The sequence below is a fragment of the Pleurodeles waltl genome, chromosome 5 (assembly GCF_031143425.1).
Source record: "Pleurodeles waltl isolate 20211129_DDA chromosome 5, aPleWal1.hap1.20221129, whole genome shotgun sequence".
In the NCBI taxonomy this organism is placed as follows: domain Eukaryota; kingdom Metazoa; phylum Chordata; class Amphibia; order Caudata; family Salamandridae; genus Pleurodeles; species Pleurodeles waltl.
The window spans coordinates 1541179993-1541203114 of record NC_090444.1 but is presented as its reverse complement, the minus strand read 5'-3'; the positions used below and the strand labels follow the sequence as shown (position 1 = coordinate 1541203114).

Below are 23122 nucleotides of genomic sequence, written 5' to 3'. Positions count from 1 at the left end.
TGCAGGCATACCAAGCACATTCATACCTCAATGACAAATAGTGCATTCACAATTCATTTTTCCACTATGGTATGAGCACCTACACAACTGGACTTATTTTAACAGTGTGAAAATGGGACAATTGATTCCGAAAGGTGCACAAAGAAGCCCTATATTATGCTGGGTGATCATCTCCTGCAAACTACTGACAGTGAGGAAGGTAAATTATCTCTTGTAGCTAATGAGCCCCATCACGGCAGGGAGAGAGGCCCCTTTGTCTGCTACTCCAGGGAAGCTAAGGTGCAAATGGCAGGTAAATGACAGACGGATGCATACATTATCTACCTCCACTTTTAGAAGGGCAAGGGCCTTCAGTGATGTGGGAAAAGGGGATTCAGATGCTCTGCTTGTGGGACCGCTTCCCCAATAACACTTCTCTGCTCTCTTCTAGGTTGAGGATCCTGGTGCGAGCACCAACAGTTAGCCACATGGTCCTTAGTACAATTGGACAGTGTTGAAGAGGAGTCCAGTTCATTCTTAGTTCCCGAGTGGTCAAAAAAGTCATAATAATGTAATTAATTCATCCACTGCTGTATTAGCACACCTCAAAAAGTTTTAATGAGAAACATCACTTCTCTTTTCTTCTTGGGCAAGCTGTATCTGAATTTATGAAAGATTCCCAAATACACTTGCAAACTTTGGAACTATGTCACCAGCGAGTATTTTTTCACAAGCAGCCACAGAAAAATAAAAACAATCATGAGCGTAGACTGACCTATGTATCTACACAGGGACCAGATTGAAAATAATAATGCTTATAAAGCATGCATACAGATTTTAAAAGTGCAGTATTCTATGTTTGTGCTAAGTAGTCCCAACAAGTGCTGCAGTTGCCAGCTTCACAATGGTGCGTGCTGTGGTTTGGCACAAGGGCAATCAGTTTATCAAAAAAGTACATGGAATTATTGATGGCAATATTTAATCCACCACCCTTTTGGAAACTATGGCCTTGAACAACTGGAAAAACAAAGGTAACGCACAATCATAAATTATTTAAAACCTATACCCAGGGTGATGTGAAAACAACATTTTCTTTGTCTGATAACTTATTACCTGGAAAAATATTCAAATCACTAATTCGAAAAGTGGGGCTGCTAATCTGAACAGCTGTATTGGTCCCAGCCCCCTTAGTGTACCCCACCACTAGAACAGATAACTGTGCCAGGAGGTGACAGAAAAAAAGACACTGTACCATGCCAGACACATCAAATTGGCCAATTTACTTTTATTGCAAAGTAGTGTTGTTTACTTAAAATGCTTAAATCTGAATCTGTATATATTTGAGTATATGTCTATATCTAAATATAGATGTATATTACGCACTGGTGATCACCACTGTGTAGTTCTAGTTAGAGTTTCTATAGGAAAAACATTTTGGGTTCCTCTAACAACACTGGCTCTGTTTGATGAATCGGCACAAAACTTTCCACACAAAAAAACAGGTCCATCCACCTCGCCTCCTTCAAGGATATTATTGCATGGATCTGTCAAGCATGGGCTGGGTGGGAAAAGGGGCACAGGGAGGTGGGGTGGGGGGCTCAAAACACAGACTTCCTATGTTAACTTCCATAGGAATCTTTGCTCTCTGATACAGCAAAAGTGCTGAATGGTATTACACCAAATTTGCCAGAAAGTTGGAACTTTACTCCGAATATGTGCTTTTTTTTGATTTGGTGAATGGTAGATTTTGCTCTCATTGGCCATTTTGGTATGGAGTGATCTGACTGAAAATGTTGCAGCAGCTATTATAAGACTCTGACCCCGCACAGCAGGGGGTTGGCCACCCACAGCAGTGCACTGTGGGCTACAAGTTACAGTTAGCTGAGTATACTATAACTGGTGGAGTTTAGTGGCTTTTTGGTCTCATTTCATCCCCCAACTCTAACGTTAGTTTAACCTTTGGTTTTTCAGTGAATATATATCTTTATACATACATATAGTGGAATTTCAAAATTTTAAGGGTAGCTTCAACAGTTCTATCTATGGCCCAATGTGTGTGCCCCCTAAAATTCTAGAGATTCCCCTAAAAGTAAACATACCCCAACTCCTTCCACAAGATGAAGGGTGGCTTTGAAGGAAGAATAAGGCTTAAAGGGAGGAGCTTGCACGATCTAAGACAGTAACATGGGAAGTGTTGCAGGATATGTGGTGTGGCAGAGTTGGAAGAATGGATAAGTGAGACACTGAGGTGACTCATGTAGTAAGAAGTGAGATGTAATTGCCACAACTCAGTGAGACATCAGGAAAAATAAAGTTAATAAGCAATGGGCCAATATAAAAGGGCTTTCAGAAAAAATAGTTAAGCAACAAATCTAGAACTCTGATCTGAAGTTGCAGCAGTAGCCAGTATCATGAGCTCCTGCAGATGAGTGACAACAGGTTGCTGTTTTTAAAATCAATGAAAACCACAAAGTTCTGTCATCAATTCAGACATCAATGATGAGATTAATAACTACAGGCTTTTCAGTCAGTCAATCAATCACTAACCAAAAGTCATTTTACTTTTTTAAACAAATACACAGCACGGGAGTGGCCTGGCAAGATGGCCGACAGGAGAAAGATCCGTGTCGCTCCCGGCTGGCCCAGCCTATATCCTCTGACATCCTGCAAATGATCCTGCATTGGCTTCCAGGGGTCCATGATCCTTTGTATCTCTGTGGCGTGTGTGCCCTGTTGCCCACTTTGGGGGTCCCTCACTGAGCCTGATTGTGGTGGAATGTGTTTGGGTCTTGCTAGCACTGGTGTGTCCGGTCTCCACTAGCTGAGAGGATTGCCACTCTCAGGACTTCAAAGTTGGGCAGAGCGCCCACCCCCTTGGGGATGGTGAACTGTGCCCATGTTTGGGGCCGGTGGGGCCACTTCAAAGCAACGTGTGCCCGGAACATCCTTTTGCCCTGTTCAGAGCCCTCTACCAGTGCTGGCGGGAGAGTAGTGGCTGGAGGAGAGGCATATCAGCCTTTTGGTGTTGGTGGGGGTCCGACCCTACTGGGACATGGAGTCTACCCAGTGGAGAGGGCATCAGGTCTGGCAGGGCCCCCCAGTGAGAGGACAAAGGAACTGCAAGCCCGTCTGACCTGGATCGGTGCACTGGCCGCCATCATGTGGGGCCAGCTGTGGAGCAGTTATGCGCTGACCTGCACTGAGGACATGAATTGCCTCATTGGGGCAACATAAGTGGCTGGAGGGACCAGAGGTGCAAGAACCAGGAGTGGAGCACAGATCCTGAGTCCACGGGGCCCTGGGACAGTTCTCTTTTGTGGCACTCCTGCAATGGTGCTCATGCCACAACTGAGGACGAGGTCTGAGGACAGTTTGCCCTGAGGACATCATCCCATTTTCTGAGCAGTGAGTTGGGGGTAATATTCCTGGACCTGGTGGATTATGTGCCTGGCCCATGTTTCCTCCTGCCTGCTGGTCCTGGGAACAAGAAGGGCCCGTCTACTCATTTTGGCCCTCGGTGAGAGGGCCTGGAATGGGCCCAAAACCTGGGGCTGAGACCCTAGGGGGGACAGCTACTGTGGGCTGTTGCCCCATGGACGCTGCTGGGTCATTGACCCTTGTGGATACCTTGGACTGTTACACTTGGCCTGCTGTGGTAGGTGCCCTGGGGACTGCCTGCACACGGGAGGGCCTGGCATGGGCTTGGGCTCTACAGTTCTCCTCCTCCTGAACAGAGTCACCCTGCTTTGACCACAAAGGGAAGGCCAGGTAACAGAGGGTAGATGCTACCAACGCCATTACTCAGTATACCACGCTCAGTACCTTGTTCGGAAGTGGGGTGCGTAATCAGCTGCTGCTTCCCTTCAGTGTGAGCCGCCACATGCTGATCTTCTAGCAGCCGCCCAGGGGTTTTATGTCACCTTGCAACATCAGATAGAGATGGTGCCTGCTGATGTTAATCTGCTCTTGGTGGACCACTGTAAGGTAGCTGAAAGGGTGACTGCTGAGGATAACATTGAAACGCTCAGTGGTGAGGGGGTGTCTCTGAAGCTGCAGATGGCCAGAATGACTCCATCACTGGGGACCTGGAGGCTAAGGTGGAGGACGTGGAGGGTCACTCCGTCACTGCAAAATTCACCTTCAGGGGTTCCTGGAGAGGATGAGGGCGCTTTGGGTGAGAAATTTATGGAACAGTGGGTGCGTCAAAGTCTGAGACCTTTGGGCCTATTAGACATTTTTGTGAATGAGAGGGCACACGTGGTCTTGGCTGTGTTCCCGCAGTCCGGTGCTCTCTGCAGGTCCTTATTGGGAAGAAAATGAAGGTCCCATACCGGATTATCAGAATCATAAGAGAGCTATCTTTCCAGTTTATACCAAGAAGGTTCAAGAACAGCAAAAGTAATTCCTTTAAGTGAAACAGAAGTTGTGTGCACTAATCCTTAAATATATGCTCCTTTATCCCTCCAAGCTCAAGGTACTCTCTGGAAGGAAGGCACACCGCTTTGAGGATATGGAGAAGGTTTGGGACTACCGGCGATATGGGAGAAGGTCGCGGCATGTGGGGACAGGTGGCTGTCATATTGCGCATGGCGAGCGGGGGAACATGGTGGAACTGCTCAGATGTGGGAGATCTGGGGAAAATGAAGGGTCACTATACAGGATGGGCTGGGAGTGATGCAGACACCTGGGATGGATCAACATGATCCAGTCATGGACACTCTGGTCCCCGACACTCAGCCGCCAACTATTGTTTCTGGGTTGGCGTGCTGATTGATTTGTTTACATTTTGTAGCACTATTCGGTTATGCAGTGCAGGAATGCTTGACACATACCATCACTTTCTATGGGTAGCAAATTTAAGTTCTTACCTGGAATGTCAGGGGCTTAGGCAACTGTGTGAAACAGTTCAGGGTCCTGTCTTTTCTGAGGCACCATAAAGTGGATATTGTATGTCTCCAGTAGACGCACCTTAATGATACTAAGTTTGAGAAAGTCAAAAAAGAGTCAAAGGGTCAGGCATATCATGCTTCCTACTCAGGTGGAGTGATGGTATGAGTGGCTCCTGTAACCCCCTTTGGGCAAACATACATGGAAGCAGCCATAAATGGGTAGTATGTTATACTGCAGGACACCTGGATGAGAGGGGTTTATCTCTGGTCAATATTTTCACCCCTAATATGGATGATCCGCGCTTCTTCTTCCGCATACAAGAGGCATTGGGGACTGACCTCAATGGGCCCATGATATGGCTGGGTGGGCTAATTATAACTGTGTTCTGGATGGTGAGGCAGATAGCTTGCCACCGAGGCTTGATACTGAGCTGCGGATGACTAGGGCATTGAAGGAGGTGATGGGTAACTTGGGACTCTGGGACACTTTGAGGGCTTTAAGGCCATTTGACAGGGTATTCACTTGTCACTGACCGACACATGGCACATACAGTAGGCTGGATAGGGTTCTGCTGGCGGGTATATCACCCAGGGATTTGGTGCAGGTACCTCACCTAGCTAGTCTCCTGTTGGATCACTCTCTGGTATCATGTGAAGTGGTTTTGGGGGGGGGGGTCAGAGGTACAGCCATGGATCTGGTGTTTCCCAGTTGACGTGATGTCAGATGTTATTGGCAGGGACTCACTGTCGTAGGTACGGACAGATTACTTTGGCAATAAGTGGGGCACAACGGGGTCCTGTGGCACAGAATGGGAAGCCATAAAGATTGTGATGCGGAGACAATGTCTAGGTCTATCGACTAGAGTACGCAGGCAGCTAGAAAGAGAGCTGCAGTTGGAGGAGGACGGGTTAGCTTCCTTGCAGAGTTGAGGATTTGACTGACTGAGGGAGGAAATGAGGGCACGGCAGACCACTGCTGACAAATGGGACATGCTGGATAGGTACACACAAGCTCAGTATAGGCATCAACTGCATCGGGAGGGAGATAAATCAGGTAGGCTTTTGGCCTTGTTGTTGCGACAGTTCAGTCCCTCACCGTTGCTTCATATGACTGACAAGACAGGGTCTGTTATCGCGACGTGGGGGGCGGTGCAACCTTTCAGCACCACCTTCAGGGAGTGTATTGTGGAGGTAGTCACAGTACGTCGGATTCTGTTACTACTTATCTGGCGACCTTGCATCTACCCAGTGCGAAGGAGGAGACTGTGGAAGAATTTGAGGCAGACGTTATGCATTGTGAATGCTGCCCAGGAACAAGGAACCTGGGAGGGGATTGATTCCCAGCTGAATTTTATCAGGGCTTCTCGGCAGCCATGACTCAAACTGCTTGAGGTCTTTCTGGAGGCTGGTGCGACGGGTGTCCTCTTGCCAAGTATGAGAGAAGCTCTTATTTGTATGATGCAGAGGCTGGGGGGTTGGGCATCGCAACCAGCGTCGTATCACCCGCTTACGATGATCAACTCTAATGTGAAGATCTGGTGTAAGTTGTTGGCCAATCAGTTGTTCCTGGTCATGACCAATCTAGTGCATGTTAATCAGTGTGGTTTCATCTCTGGACGTAGTAAGACCATGAATTTACGTAGACTGACATGTATTACATGAGGGAAAGGGTGGTGGTCTCTATAAACACTGAGAAGGCCTTTGATACGATGGACTGGGGTATCTCCTGGGGGTGATGAAGCCCATGGGATTTGGTCCTCGGTTTCCGGCCTGGATACACCTGGTGAACACTGGTTCATGTGCGCAAGTGTAGCTGGGGCAGTTCTGTTCTGAACAGTGGGAGACAGAGTGGGACTCTAGGCAGGACTGTCCATTGTCATCCCTTTTGTTTGCATTGGCAATGGAGCCACCAGCTATTCAGGCTCGATGGGTGTTATGCTCAGTCCGCAACGACACATTGCATCCCTTTACCCCGATGATGTCTTATTTTATCTGCGAGCCCCAAGAAAGTCCCTGTCAGTCATGTTGTGACTGCTGGATGCGTTTAGGGAGGTGTCAAGTCTCCAGATCAACTGGAAAAAGTCTCTGCTGTTCCTCCTGTAGGCGTGGTGGAGGTCCCTGAGGACCAGCACCGAACCTGGGGTTGCAGTGGAAAACTGATCACTTTCAATTTCTGGGGGTAGGGCAATTGAGTTGCAATATGGGATTTGCTCCAGGCTTCTGAGTGGTTTTGGAATATCCTGCCACTGTCCCTTGTGAGTAGAATAGTAGTAGCAAAGATGGTGATGCTACCCAGTTGTCTATACACTATCCAGAATTCGTTGTGCTCCTAAAAGGCGGGTGTTTTTTGTCGGTTGAATGTGCTCCTCTCCTCACCACTTTGGGCAGGTAAGCAGAGCAGAGGGGCTCACCTGACACTGATGCAGAGGGTTGAGGATAGTGGGTTTAAAGTGCCCAATTTAGAATATTATTTCTATGCATCTTGCCTACAGCATGCTGAGCATTGGATGGCCGAGGGGAGAAGGGCTTGGTTGCGGGTATGATGGAGGATAGTAAGCTTTTGAGTTGCTGATGGTGGGATCGGGGATGCAGCCTGGTGCCCCCTGCACTGTGCACTGTGCGACAGACTGCTGCTGTGTGGTAAAGGATTGTCAAAGTGGTGATCAAGAGGACTCCTTTTCACAGTGAACTCCTGATTTGGCTGTTGGTCCTGTCAGTCGGAGGAACCCATATCATATCAGACCTGGCATGCGATGGCCTGGAATAGGGCAAGAATATGTACCCTAATAATATGTTCATCTCCTTTAAGGATGCCAAGTTGCAGTTTGGTCTGGGTCCTGGACAATTCCTGTATTATGGAGGTTTGTTGGAGGTGGCCAAGCAGATCTAGGTGTCTTTCCTGAGGCACATTTGGATTGCGCGGTGGTGGGGGCTCTGTTATAATTGGGCTAAAGACGCCACTTAGTCTCGCTCTGCAGGCTGAGACGGTACCTGGTCAGTTGTGTGTGTCCGTATCGACTGGAAGGCGGATCTGGGAATCCCATTGTCAGACACGTATTGGACTAGGATCTATGCCTTATGCAGACTGTGTCTGGAAACACTTGTCATAAATTGATCCATTTTAATTTTATTCACTGTATGTACACGACTGATGAAATTACCCAGAATTAACTCGGAACGCTGAGTGGATTACCCGCGGTGTTGAATTGGCGAAGAAGACTTTCTGCATATGGCATGGGTTTGTCCGCAGGTTGGGAATTGTTGGTCAGGAGTAGTGGCACAGCTGTGGTGCACTGGCATGTGAAGTAGTCCTGCAGCACTGCTTGGAATATTGCACAGCCCAAGAAGAGTAAGATCAGTGGTGCTGCCTACAGTTATCCCTAGTGTTAGCCAGGAGGTGAGTTGCAATTACCTGGATGGGAGCGAGAACCCCCCATGGTGGATCTGTGGTCTTAGGGTGGCTTGGAGTGGTCACGGGCAGAAGAATTATGGCTTTGTCATGATCGCACAGAGGCTAAGCTGCAGGTCGATCTGGGGGGTTTGTACTAGAGTCCTGGAAGGCAGGGAGGGGAGTGCCTCCTACGATAAGTGTTACTGGTGGTGAATCGTCTTTGTCTGGGTGAGGAGGGCGGGGACTGAGGTCAACTGGATATGTTGGTTATATTTTTAATTAATTTCTACAGCATCCTTAGGTCCATGGATCAGGAATGCTCAAGACTAATACTATAGGTACCTCAACGTGACTTATTGTTGGCAATGCTAACATGTTATTGTTGTTTTGGAAAAGTCATAAATAAAGGTTTAAAAAGAACATACCAGGCACAAATAAAAGTGACTATTACTAAAAAATCCATCTTGAGGAATTTTAAGAGTGATAGCATCAGGACAAATTAAAAGAACTATTGGATGAGATTTTATAGTCGGATGAATCACTGTTAACCCCATTTCACCCTGGGGTTTAGGAAAGAGCTGAAGGCTAAAGTTCACACCAAAGGGTACAAATGTTGAACTGTGTGCTGCATCTAAATCATCAAAAAGGCCCAGAAAAAGAAAGGACTTTTTCAGTGATGGCAAAAGAGAGCAGCCTGTGTGAAAAAGATTCGGAAGGCATAGACCCCATAACGCTTTCTAAAGCTGGTTACTACTTATGCAAAAGAATGATAAATAAAATGATGCCTTTTTTATTCATGAAGGAATAATTTGAAGAACATATTGTCTGAATATTATTTAAGAACACATTGATGAGCATAGACAGTCTTTTGTTTCAAGTTTGGTTGCAAGGCCTTAGAACATTTTTATTGATGTTTATCTCTGCCCTCTCATTCCACAATTAATTTCATTCACATTAAGTCTGGAATTAGATGCTGGCTCTGGTACGTTCGGGAGCCTCTAAAAATCTCATTAATACTAAATGTGTTGCTAACAATCAGGTCCCTATTGTAGAGCAAGCATTTGCAATACAATGGGTCTTGCGTTTGCTCGAGTTAGAGCTATTAGCATTGTAAATTCCTAACTGGACTTTTCTTACTACATAAATTGAAAACGAAAAGTAAAACAGTTGACATAAGGAAGCCGATTCAAAGTGCTACGGCCGCCATAAGCATGAGAGCGAAGGAGAGACACAAATGGAAAAATAAGTTCTCTTGCAGTCAAACATATCGGCAATCATGCAATTATCCATGTAATGGGGCAATGGCCTAGGGCAATAACAAAATCGCCCCATGGAGGGACAAACTTAAAGCATTTACCAATGATAATAAAGAATTTTTGAAAAGCAAGCTCATGAAGAAGTGATAGCGATGGGCGGTCGGTGGGCATGGTTAAAAGCCCACAGATAGATTACAACACATCAGTGCGCTTGTACGCTCGACCTAAAAAGAGCACAGCTGAACTAATAAACAAAGCAGTTGAATCCAGATAAACCTCTGTTATTCACTAGACATAAAATGCAAAACTGAAGTTAAGGTCCCACCCAATGGATATTATTCATACCCAGGCATTTAATATACTTTTGCCAATACCTTGGTTTAACCTAATTAATTATTATGAGTGATCGTTAAGAATGATTTATAAGAGACGCAGCCTACATTGTTTAGATAATGGTGAGAATTGACTAATCTTTAGGTCTCTTTGGATGCGGGAGGGAACAGGACCCAGTTTTCAGCATGACATATCAGCTTCTGTGCTGGAATAACCAGGACAGCAACAATCTGAGACATGGTGACTAAGTTGGGAACTTATGCTTTTAAATAACCTAAAAATATACACTGTGAGAAAATCAGACCGCAAAAATGTTCACAACGCTCAATATTAGCTCCTTAATCATATACTGGTCATTCACTGACACTCTCAGATAACCAATTCTTGGTAAAAGCCAATAGATGAAAAACACAAAGATCAGTAGATCTAAAAAAATCAAAGGATACTAACTACAGTTCAATGAATATTGTGGGTGACAAATGGGCACTTGGGATAACAAATAGACAGCTATGGTTTTGGGCCTTAAAGTAAGCATTTATTTTGGAGTGAACTAAAGCCTGGAAGTTAACCAACACAATTACAAGAACAATGGAAACCACTGCAATAAGTGACACAGCTTCTGCTCACGAGAGTATGCAGTCTTGTAAAAAAAAAAAAAAAATGTAACGGAGAGTGCCCTTGGATTTCTGGCACGGAAACTGGCATACAAACATCCACTCTGTATTCAGACTGCTCAGTTAGTAAATTAAATGCCACTTGGGACTTTACACTTTAGTCTATAAATACCCATCAGTGGAAAGGCAAGAACCTAAAAGCATGCACATTAAACAGGCTCCCAATCTTTCTGTCACACAGTTTAAGCTGTTAACATCAACAAGCACCAATTTAACTCTTTTTCACAAACTGTGATTTCTGCATACCCTTTCGATTTTGGAGACTTCGATCCTGTTAACAGTTGCTTTTCATCATCTTTGTTAAAAATGGATGTCACGTCCTTCCAGCCTCGGAAACTGGCACCTTGGACCTATTATGGAAAATATAAAGAGAAATGCATTTGATCCTTAATAAAGTTAGGCCTCTAATACAACCAGTAACAGCAAGCCTATCTTTCCTATGAAAGCAAGTAGCTCAATGGTTTAATTTTCCATATAATTTACTGCTCCGTATGAGTGATACAAGAACAAGTTAAACCATGAACAGGACTTACACTTCAAGTAACAAAGGACTGAAAGTTAATGCATTGCTTTAGTTTGAAATGCTCATTAAAACCTAAAAATGTAATACGGTGTAGAGGTATTAAATACAAACAAAGCAGATCCTCTAAATATAAACATCAATTCATTAATAACATTTCAGCTTCGTTATAAGGAATGTAGGACTATCTAATGAAAAAGCTAAGCATAACAGAAACAGTTTAGATCAGAAAACACCGACATACAGAGAATTAACAAGGCTAGTGGATACCGAAAACCCAAAAATCCATATCAACTGAACATTACCAATTGGTCTATCTTAAATGATACTTTCTCAATTTTTTCGAGTGTTTACATTTTAATTAGTCACGTAGCTATCTATAGGACTTCAATGGATTTCCCCACGGCTGAATCCTGACCCTCTCAGCTCATATTTTCACTTATTTCATTTTCCTATTACCTTCATTATATTGTGTTTACTCCTTGAACCCCGAACCCCCAACCAGAATAGTACAGGTTCTATTAGTCTGTTACTAGTGGACTGATGCGATATTTCCCTTATTTCTAGATCTGCAAACTGACTACACTCACTCCACTCAAAAACATTCAGCAGATCCCTCCATACTCAGATATTTGTACCTAACCTCTCCTCCCTTTTGCTACTAAAATCTTGGAAAAAACATCAAATTGCTACTGTCATTGAAACCACTAACTTCTTACATGCCTGTCTAGCAGATAGATAGATACATTCTTCATTGTGCAATTATTTAAAATTCTTACAATAAAACATACCTTCATAAATGTCTTTCTTATTTTGAGTGTAATGAGGTAATGTTTACATCGGCCACCTACCTGTGGTAATAGAAATGGCTTTAAAAGTTTTTAGCTATTAAAAGCAGGACTTAAAAACAAGGTAAGTCTAAATTTCAGCACTTTGACCCTAACCAGGGTGCCAAACTGATCTCTGTCTAAGCTCAACGCCTCTATGAAATCAACTGATCTCTGTCTAAGCTAAATGCCTCTATGAAATCAACTGATCTCTGTCTAAGCTCAACGCCTCTATGAAATCAACTGATCTCTGTCTAAGCTCAACGCCTCTATGAAATCCCTGGCGGAAGCAACGGTCTAATCAAAGGTGCAAGATATAGTGTCTGATGCATTTAGTGATAGGGACCAGGGCGCTCGCAGGAACTTTATAAATCTAGCTGCCAACTGTGAACACTCACTTGTCAAGCATGCTTCCACGGCCGCTCTGCAAGTACAAATATGCAGAGCACGTCATATTGGTCGAAGCCAGAATCCTCTAAGTGGGAGCAGCTTCTCATATACACAAAAGGGAATGGATCAGAGATTCCTCCTGCCTGGCACAGAATCTGCAATGCCAGTCCTGGGCTTCAAAATGTCTCCAACAATACCCGTATGTTTTTAGTGGAATTAGCCTCAAACGCAGTCTCATTAACTACTACATGAGGGCTGCACTAAACGGCAAGGAAAGATAAATCGGTAAAGTCCCTGGCTTGTAAAAAGTGGTCACCCACCTACCGTTAGCAAGTTTCTTGACTGTCTTGCAGTCCTGCTCCCTGGAGATTAACTTCGTTTGCTTGTTTATTAATCTACAGACTGTTGGCACTGGGAGACCACTTGCCCAGATCTCCCTGGCCTCAAGATTATCCAGTGCTTGACTAAAATACTTATGCCAATTGGTGTAATAGTTTTTTTTATTGTTTCCCAAATGATGCTTTCTAACGTGCCTTCTTTTGCCTGTTTGGAGAATACTCTGCAGTAGCACATACATTGTGTCCTGTCAAGACAATTAGCCATTTTCTGTCTGTATATGATTTCACCATGTGTTATAGTTGGAGGTAGTTTACAGCCCATCACCTTCAACCGTGGTCTTAATGATTTCTGTAGTTTATGAAAGGCACACTCCAATGAGTTTGCGACCACTTGCTGGGCGTGGATGTGGGCTGAAGACTTCAGCCCAAATGGTCCAACCAAACCCCCAAATATTTGTAGGCTTCCACTACTTCCACGGAGCTCCCCTCAATGAACCAGGCCGCATGCTTTTCAGTTGTGATTAAATTACCAAGACTTTTGTTTTTGTAATGTTTAGTTTTAGGCTGTTTTTCCAGCAATAGACCGCAAGTGCGTTAAAGAGTTACTGCAGCCCAATAGGTGTTTGGTCCAGGAGCACAGTATCATCCGCATATTGTAACAATTGTGTTCTGGTGTCGGCCATTTTTGAAGGGAACTCCCTCACCCTCTCTAGATGGATTGTCAGGTCAGCCAGATACATGTTAAATAACAACGGTGCCAATATGCATCCTTGTTTAAGGCTCTTGTCAGTCCTGATTTTTGCTGTGGTGGTCCATCTGGTGTTGACCGTTATTTTTACCTATGTGTCTGTATAAAGCGCAATGATGGGATGGAGTTTAGTATGTTTGTTGGAATTGCCCAGGCCTACAGTTTTTCCCAGAGCCTCGATCTCGAAATACTGTCATAAGCTGTTTTGAAGTCATAAAGCCTGCATATAGAGCCGTTCCTTAGTAGCCATAGTTGCTTCGCTCAGATGTTCCAGATAGAAAAGACTGTCCTCAATATGGCTTCCCCTTTGAAAGCCTGGTTGACTAGACAGGATTACATTTATACTCTCGGCCCAAGCGTGGAGCTCCGAGTTTAAAATGCTAGCAAAGCACTTCCCTACTGTATCAAGGTGTGCAATTATGACTCAGGAATGACTGACCCCAGCAAGTATTCCGTCCCACTCTGGTAAGAACCAGCCTAAGTCAAACACGAGCCCTAAAACAACAACTAAATAAAGCATTGAAAATCAGAAGCCACAATAAGGGAGAGAATAAGTGGATGGAACCCCAGATCTCCACGCTAAAGAAAAAATATAGAAAGGCTGTCTAACTCCGAAAAACAGTAAGAAACACAGAATGGGTTGATTCACAGCAAATTATAAAATCAAAGGATCACACAAAACCCTCCCCTCAAAGCCTCAGGTGACAATGTTGCTCCATCTGATTGGGAATCATATGTCTCAAGTCTATATAGGGAACAGGCAGAAGTCACCGTCACAAAGGGAAATGACAGTGTGGACCGTGCCAAGACCTCACATATGTCTCCAAAATCTTCAAGTTCTGCTGTTGGTGACCTGACAACAATCAGCCTAGCGCAAGTAATGAAGGCGACTAAAACAATGTGCCAAAGGGATTCCCCTGGTTTAAGTGGCATCGAAGCTGCATTATGTAAATGGGCTCCAACGACATGGGCCTCGGTTATGGCCCCCCTTTTCCAACAATACTTGCTGGTGGGCAGTCATTCCCAAGTGATGGAGGGGCTTCACTACTAATACACAACGAGCATTTGCAATACAATGGGTCTCGCATTTACTCAGGTTGAAGCTATTAGCTTTGTAAGCTCCTACCCAGACTTTTCTTGCCACAAACTAAAAAGTAAAACTGTTTCATGTAAGCGAGCCAATGGCCACATAGCAAACACACAAAAGGAAACAGAAGTTCGCTCGCAGTGAAACATATCGGCAAAAGTGCAATTATGTATGTAACCCGCAAAACTGCAAATATCCATGTAATCAGCAAAAGTGCAAATATCCATGTAACAAAGTAGTCCAGAAACCTTGCTGAAAAATCCGAGAGCCTCGCATGTTTTCTGTAGTTGGCCGGTGCACTGGAGGAGGGATAAACAAAGGAAAAGGCATGCCAAATGCATGCCTTTCACTAATGAAATGAAGCGAACTGTAAAAGGCAAGCCCACGAACCAACCAAAGTGATGGGCCTGACATGGGCGTGGTTACAAGCCCGTAGAGAGATAACAGCAGGGACAGAGCGCTTTGGCTCAACCCTTAAAAGGGTCCACGGTCATACCCCACGAATTATAGACTAATTGTGCGCCTTGATACAGAAGGGAAGTGCTTTGCTAGCATTTTAAACAGAGCTCCAAGCTTGGGCCGAGCGCATCAATGTAATCCTATCTGTTCATCAGAGTTACAACCATCTCATGGAATAAAAACAGCTCTGCTATCAGGCTCAGATGACTCTGATCCTGTCTGACCTCTCTGTGGCATATGACATGGTCTCTCATGAGATTCTGATGAATCACTTTTATCACACGGACATCCCACATCAAGCCTTAAAATAGTTAGAACTCTTTCTTGACTCAGTACAGCCCAAGCTGCCCAACCGTTGACATTTTTCTCTCATGCTCTTATGATTACATATGCAGTACCTTATGGTTCTTTGCTGAGCCCCACCCTTTTTCGTGTTTACATCACTCCACTCGCTGCACGTATTCACTATTTCCATTTCAATATTTTAGCATAAGCCACTGCCACCCAGATCATTGTGTCTTTCAATGGCAGTGACCTGGCGGACAGCCAAGAAAGGTTCTGGTCTTGCATGACAGCTGTGGCTCCATGAATGCAAACAACTACCTTCACGTCAACAGTATTAAAACAGAAATAATCAAAATGGGCAATTGTACACTCTTTTGATCACCCTCTTGGTAGCCTCTACAACTTGGATCCCCTCTTTCCTCTGTACCATCTGCGAAAACTCTTGGGTTTAGCTGAACCAGCCTTCTCTTTCTCAGGGCAAGTAGGCTGTGATGCATCTTCTTGCTGTTTCTATATACGATTGATCTGCAGACTTTTACCTCTTCTTCCTGCTTCCACCAGGAAAACCATTATTCAAGCTTTGATAGTTTCCAGGCTTGTATATGGTAACTTCTTCTATTTTTGACTACTGTGGTACACTCTCCATTGCCAAGTCATCCAAACAGCAGCTGCTCTGCACATATTAGATATTTCTCCCTGACCTCATATCTCAACTCATATGAAGGATTTAAGCTGGTCCCTGAGCCCCAAAACACCATCTTCAAATCTCTTCCCTTTGAATACTGAGATTTCAACCAGGTTGGAGCCATCTGTTTGGGAAAGAAAATTCATCTTTATTATCCCAGCCATGTTTATGCGTCACCCATTCCAAATGGCTTGTCCTGACTAGGGTGAGGCGATCCTGTATGGGTAGCCAATCTGCCGCCTCACTTGTGGCCAACACTGGAACACCCTATGCTCTCAATACTTCTGTCTTAAGAACCATGCTAGAGGTTTAATAAAAATGAAATGCATTCAAACAATAACCCGCACGAGCGGATTATAGGCCTAAATAAAAGCTACATATTAAATGTGAATTTTTCTAAACTCTGCATGACCATGTACTTGGTTAACCTGCTAATGCTTGAAACTTTAAAATTGCTATGGCTCAAATGAAATGTTTCTTTCGTGACTTTTTGCACATCTTCTCATGATGCAAACTTCCTATGCTAACACAGAAAGTTATATTTCCTTTTATTTTTTAACCCCTTGACCTGCATTGGAATTCCTACTTTCCTTAATAAGATTTAACATGTGTTTCTTTGTGAATAAGCTTCTAGAGTGGAAACCTGTGAGAGAGGAAAAGCTAGAATGAGCTCATACCTGAAATTTACAAGTGTGTTCTTTTTTCAGAAATCAAGGCGAGTGAGAACTTCTCCATATGTTTTAAAGCTGTTGATAGTTTAATAAAATGTATCATGTGTTTAGAATGCTCTTTGTTAGAATGTACCATTTCGATAGAAACTGTTCCTGTCTCACGGAGCCTTTGACTACTGATAGGCTGAGAGAATGTTTTATCTGTGGAATAGTTTAAAATTCTGTATCATTGTATTCTGTATAAAAATGTATCAGGGAAAGAACAGGTTCACACGTTACAGAGCAACATTACCAAGACTGGCCCATTTTTATCATTCGCAACTTGCCAGCCTTATAGGCTAGGCAGTGTCTCAGATGCCGGTTCCTTTGTGTTATTTTATATTTCATTTCTTGACCATCTTTGACTCAGGTAATTTTCTGTTGTTGAGTATCTGTTGCTGCCTTAGGAGAAAACTCTTTATGAGTTGTTCAGTTAAATTAGGTTTTTCCTGAATTAGAAGAGAATTAGATTAGGGAACAGGTTTATGGGACACCCTTCCTGCTATGTTCTGATAAAGACCCAAAAAGATTTGAGAACGAATGAGTAATGGAACTTTAAATCTTAAGTAAAACTCTCATTATTGACTTCACAGTTTAAAAGACTGGCTGGACAGAAATAAAACGTTAAGTTTGAGAAATGCAATTTCCTCCCTCCATACTCATCGCAAAGGTCCACACTCATGGTCCAAGAGATGGGGAGACCTAAAATAGTAGATGAAATGTAGTGTTTCCGTGGTCTCCCAACCGCCTCGTATTTCGGGAAAAAAAAGAAAACCTGTTGTTTCCAATTTTCTCCTTTGCTGATTGCCTCTTTCCTCCAGTCAGATTGTCAGCTCTGATGATTTTTGGGTAGCAGTTGGTGCTTAAGAAATACTCCTCATTCATTCAGTTGAATTATTAGGAAAGGGGTACTAAATCATTCATGAACACGCCAAGTCAATAAGAAAAAAAACATGCCTATTCATGTTCTTTTTGTATCTTTTGCAAACTAAAAAAGAGAAATGCTTTAAGTATTTTCCTACAGGCTGACTAATGTCAGTCCCATTAGTTCGAACCCGGGAAGGAACCAAAGCTGCGACGTAAGGATTGGCAGATAGGCGTAAAACCATCAGAATCCACTCGCCCAGGCATTCAGAACATTAAAAAAGGGTTTTGTCTGGAGCCTGATGGGTGTCATGATTTAAAAGGTATTTCTTCCCCGTCCGATCAACAATTTTGGCGTATTATGGACAAAACCTGATCAATCCTTGCAGGGCATTAGTAACAGCGCCCACTCACATTACCCTGGCACTGGAACAAGTCCTCTAAAATAATTACATCGTTTAAATACGGGAATGTCCCTTCAATGGAAGTTCAATTTCCTCGTAAGACACAAGACTCATCGCAAACCTTTGTAAACACCCTCTCAAAGGTCCTTATTGCAATACCGGCGGTTTTCAAGTCTTGTGCAGGCCTGCATCTAAAAAGGGAAAATGTAGTTACTGCCTTTCGGAGCATTGGCCTGACTGGACACCATTAGCCTACGTAAATCGCGCACGCTACCGTCGGGTCCCTCGTGAGGAAAAGCCGCAGACCCCGAATCCACTGAGGGCAACGAGGTATGCAAACCGACACAATGAAGGAAACACGAACAGACTCAGAAAAGGATAACACAGAAGTTCAAATTTTGGAACAGCGACAATGATTTGGGTACTAACTTAGACTATTTGCTGGATAAAGGAGCAGTGACTAAGAAATGCAGAGGGCACTGTAGATTTTCCGGGAAGTTAAGGATTGATTGCTTGCTTGCTTTGCGCAAGTCAATAGTCATAGATGTATGTTTTTAATTTTATTCAGCTTTAAACAAAGTTTCTAGTGATTGTCACTAGGTGGCAGCCGTTCCTTATAGTTCGGGGAAAAGTAGAGATAGACCCAAAAATACAGGCGTCTGTGGAGCAAGTTCCACGCTAGTCGATATTCAACACATTTTATAGTTGACTAGGTAGCTGCTTCCTTTCTAAATAAAGATGGCCCTTAAAGATATCTGAATTAGCATGCGCTCTGTGTGTGCCTACACCCCGCCTCAACAACTCCATACCCGTCCCAACACTGGGGGGGCTGAACTGACCTAGAAAATGGATTAACTCTGTTATTACTATCCACATGAATAATACTACTTATAAAAACGATTCTTTCATTGCCGAAAAATAGAGGTGTAGGCAGCAGCTCCACGCACACCCGTAAGCTTTTTTCCTACTTTATTTTACAATTTTCTGTAACTTCATTTCATTGTCATTTCTTTGGCCTTAATTTATCAACATCAAAACTCCACAATGTTTGGGATTGAAGTGAAAGCTCATCGAGTCAAACAACAATTATGTATAAAGCACAGCTTTCTACCAGAAAAGCCATGCATTTGGTAACACCACTTAAGTCTCTTTGGCCATCATTTATAGACAGTGTTTGGGGTGTATATACAAACAGGCAGTTAGCATAACTGCAGGCTACTTTTGCATCATTTTTAGGAGGAACAATCCGTGGCTTCTGACAAAAGCGGATTTCTTCTGAAAACCTGCTGTAGAATACATCATCCTGCATTTTAAGGCTCTAGCCCTTTGCGAGTATATAAGCACACATTCGACATGCCCTGAATATTCAGGAATTTTATAGTTTGCCAAGCTACATAAACATTCATTAATCTGTGAATACTTATACAAAGACCCGACCTGCAGCGTTTAGCGGTTCCTCGGGAACTTACAGAGAGATACGTGTTAAGGTGATAGAGAGAATTGTGTCATTTGAGCCAGACTGTGGGAACAGGCGCTTTATTTTAACGAACTACTGCAGTCTTGGTATTTTATTAAGAGTACAACACATGTTTATTAATTCACTTGAAATACAGGAAAGGTCAGTGCGGTGGAGCACACTATATATTTGTATAAATAATTTACATTTAACGGGAGCAGCACTGTCAGAAAGGCAGGACCATGCTATGTAAAAACTACAACGTACATACGTTTGAAACTACAATTTACGTTGATAGCGGCATTAGCCGGAATTGTGGCAGTGAACACAAACTATTAATTACAAAAGAAATATGAATTAAGGAAAAAAAAAATCAGGCTTGTTTCAGGAGGTTTGTGACTGATAAACTGATTTGTTTCTCTGTTTTAAAGAAGTGTATTTTTTTGTACAAAGTTGTTTATTCTCTAAGCCTATGTATTATGGTCAATATGCTTCAACCCGTTTTTAAGTTTGATATGCCTTCATCAATAAGGATATAATGGACCAGGGGTTTTCAGTATATTTCTACCTTTGTGTGTTAACCTGGTAACCATTAACGGGTTACTCCCTATTGCATTTCTCTTCCAGATGGGAAGGCAGCTGCCACTTCGGATGCAATACTATTTCAACATTGGAAGCTCCTCTGTCTGCTTTTAAGAGATGAGTTGTACAGGGATTAGAGAAATTAATGTTAAATGCTGTGGTAATCAGCAGTTCTCTAAAAATTAGGGCAAGTTTTGGTTTCGCTCAGGTGTTGGTAACAGCCTGAATTTGTCCCAAAATCCACAGGCACAAAAAATGAAAGAACTCCTTTAAAGAAGCAGAGGTTGATTGTTCCCAATTCCCATATGATAAATGCAAGCACGTCTGGTCCTTAGTAAGTAAACTTACAAGGGGACGCGTATAGGTCGATTAACCTTTTGGATTGCATGGAGTAACCTAGTTACTATCGAGGACAACAATAATCAAAATTAATTATCGTTTATGAATATCTTCTCCTCATGAATAACCACAACTCAGTGAAGAGTTAAACAAATGTTTTATTTCCCTATTGATTACAATTCTAAATCATCTGTTAATTAATTTTTATTCAATCAATTCAATTATGAATTCCTTAATGCAAAATCATAACATGACTTGAAGAAAACATATGCATAAATGCACCTACATATGCCAAAAGAATACCAACATTAATAGCAGAGTTCAGCGAATAGCTTGTCAGTCATTTTGTCACTGTCAACGTCACCCTTAACAGCCTACCTAACCAAGATAAGCGCCAGCATGTGGGGCTTCATGCAAAACAATTTAGAAAAACATTAATTTGGAAAAAAAAACGATCTAAATGAGAATTCTATAATCAGCACAGTTGGTACCTAGAAGAAAAGGCACAATTTGTCAGTCACATTTTCATAGCTACCTATCCAGGATGGATCAGCAACAAGTAAGTCTTCGTCTTCAGGTCATCAATTAGTCAGCCATGCATCAGGCTCACAGAGTATGAGCCCAACGACAGAACCTCGGACAGCGTCTCCTGACGTCATAAATTCTCCCCTCGCATCTCTAGTTTTAGCCCCTTGTCATGACCTTTTATTAGTGTCTCCCAGTCCATCCCCCTAATTCCTAATTGGTCAGTCAGTCAGCAGATATGACTTTAACCTATAGTATTTGTTTACCAAATCTACCAATTTCAATATCAGTCTTTTCACAAGATGCGGATTGGTCCGCTATACGATGTCCTCATCAGCCGGCTCTTCAGGTATCAAAATTGTTGCATGTTCCTCTTCAGTCAGTGCCTCTATTGTTCAAGTCCTGGGAAAGTACATTTAGCCTACACTACACATAATTGTATCAAATTGTCTTCATCATCTCCTGTCCGCCGGTACATTGCAGAAAATTCTAACTGAGAAACTTTAACATCGGGCAGATCAGGGTCATAGCAGCTTCTTGCGAACGCGGTTATTGTTTCTGCTCTCAGTGTGCGACGCCTAGGAAGACTAGGCCTTAAGTTCAGCTAAGTTAACACTACAAATTGAAGTAAAACATAGGTTATACATTTCAATATGACATATTACTACATTTTTCTCATATATTTTCATTATTTCATATAGTTTCAGTTATATTAGTACAATCTTGTACACATGGCTGACATGCCTCGAGGGCACATTTTCAAACGTGCACATTAATTTTCTCTACAAACTTTTCATTATTCAAACGCATAAACATCATTAATAATTTTCTAATTAGCATATCTGCTTCAGCATAAGCAACCTTATTGCTCTGCTGGTTTCTGGATTAGTGCAGCATGGTTACAAAGAAACAGTTTTTAGGTTTTGCAGTATTTCTAAAAACAAGTACTGGACTAAAAGAAGGCAAAAAAAAAATATTTGGAAATTTTCGTCACTGATTTTTGTCTAATCCTGGAAACATCCCTTTGTCGGATGGGTTGGTGGGGGAAGTTGAAGGAGTGGACACTGCTCTGGCAGGGGCACATGCTGCAGCGGTGGCTATGATGGAGGGCTTTCGAAAGTGGGACATCAATGGGATCTCCAACCTACGAGACGTCATGACTAGTGCGGTTCTTTATTCATTCCAGGACATGCAGACGGAGTGCCATCTTCACTGTGGTCAATTTTATTGCTGTCTTCAGCTCCACCATGCGCTGACCCCATATGTTTTAACCCTACCTGATCTCATTGAATTTGTCCTGCTGGAGGTTAAACTCCTTTTAGGCAATCTAGGAGATCACAAGATAGCCAATATTTATCAGACCCTTGTCTCCAACAGTCCAGGCACATTTCTGACTCTCAAGGGGCGTGGGAAATGGATATTGGGGTCCTGGAGAACGAAGATTGGACTGAGGCTCTGTGGGGCACATCAGGAAGCTGCTAATTCAGCCTGCCTCTGTTTAATTCAATTCAAATACCTCCGCAGGGTGTACTATACTGTTCATTGTCTCTGGCATATGGGAGTGATTGCCTGCCATACGGAAGATGGAACATTCTTACATACAGTTGAGGGGGGGGGATGGTTGATCTGGCCTCGACAAGTTCTGGCGCTGGGTGACTTCTTTTCTTGGTGGGGTCCTGTCCTGGTTAGTCCCACTGGACCCCAAACGTATCCTCCTTCATGTCACAGATACTCTTGGGGAGGGAGGGGTGAGGGGGACAGATCTAAGCTATTGCTCCCGTTTTAGGGACTGACCTTGGCAAAAAAAAAAGCCTAAGGGTCCCTCTTCCCTTGCAACCTGGAAAAAGGGGATGGATGACTGCATGGGCCTAGAGGTGGCAGCATGTCTGAGAAACACTCCAAGATTTTGGGTCGGAGGATTACAGAGGTATTGTGTTGGACCCTGTCTAGTCTTTGGGATCATTGGAGGATGAGGAGATTTGAATGTTCGGGGGAGGGGATGGAGGGTGGGAGAGTGCAGAGCTTATGACTGAGTTAATGTCAGGGTCATTTGGCATTCTATTGCATTGGGGCTTGGATGTGCTGGTTATCACTTTTGTTTATGTGTATTTTGACATTATCATCCTTCATATATTTGTTGGTACCCCGGGTTATGAATCTATCAAAACTCAGTAAAATTTGTTGTGAAAAAAAAAAAAAGTGAAATCGGTCATTGGTAGAATTCCAAACAAATTTAAGATGCAGAACTCTGGCTGCAGCAGGTTCAATATCATCTAAATAATGTCTGATTTGACACAGATTTTCTACTCAAGAAACTTCTGTTTGCCCTCCCATTCATATGATTAGCTTCCATTGCCCATATCCAAATTTTATGTGCACCT

General features: G+C 43.1%; 1 protein-coding gene across 4 annotated transcripts in view; it reads right to left on the bottom strand.

Moving 5' to 3' along the window:
• Positions 1-23122, bottom strand: part of TDRP (testis development related protein) — a 430472-nt gene that overhangs the window by 70349 nt on the left and 337001 nt on the right. For all 4 annotated transcript variants that reach the window (XM_069235830.1, XM_069235831.1, XM_069235832.1 and 1 more), the window contains one exon: positions 10769-10872. In XM_069235830.1, coding sequence (XP_069091931.1) covers positions 10769-10872 — 104 coding nt within the window. The remainder of the gene's footprint in view (positions 1-10768; positions 10873-23122) is intronic.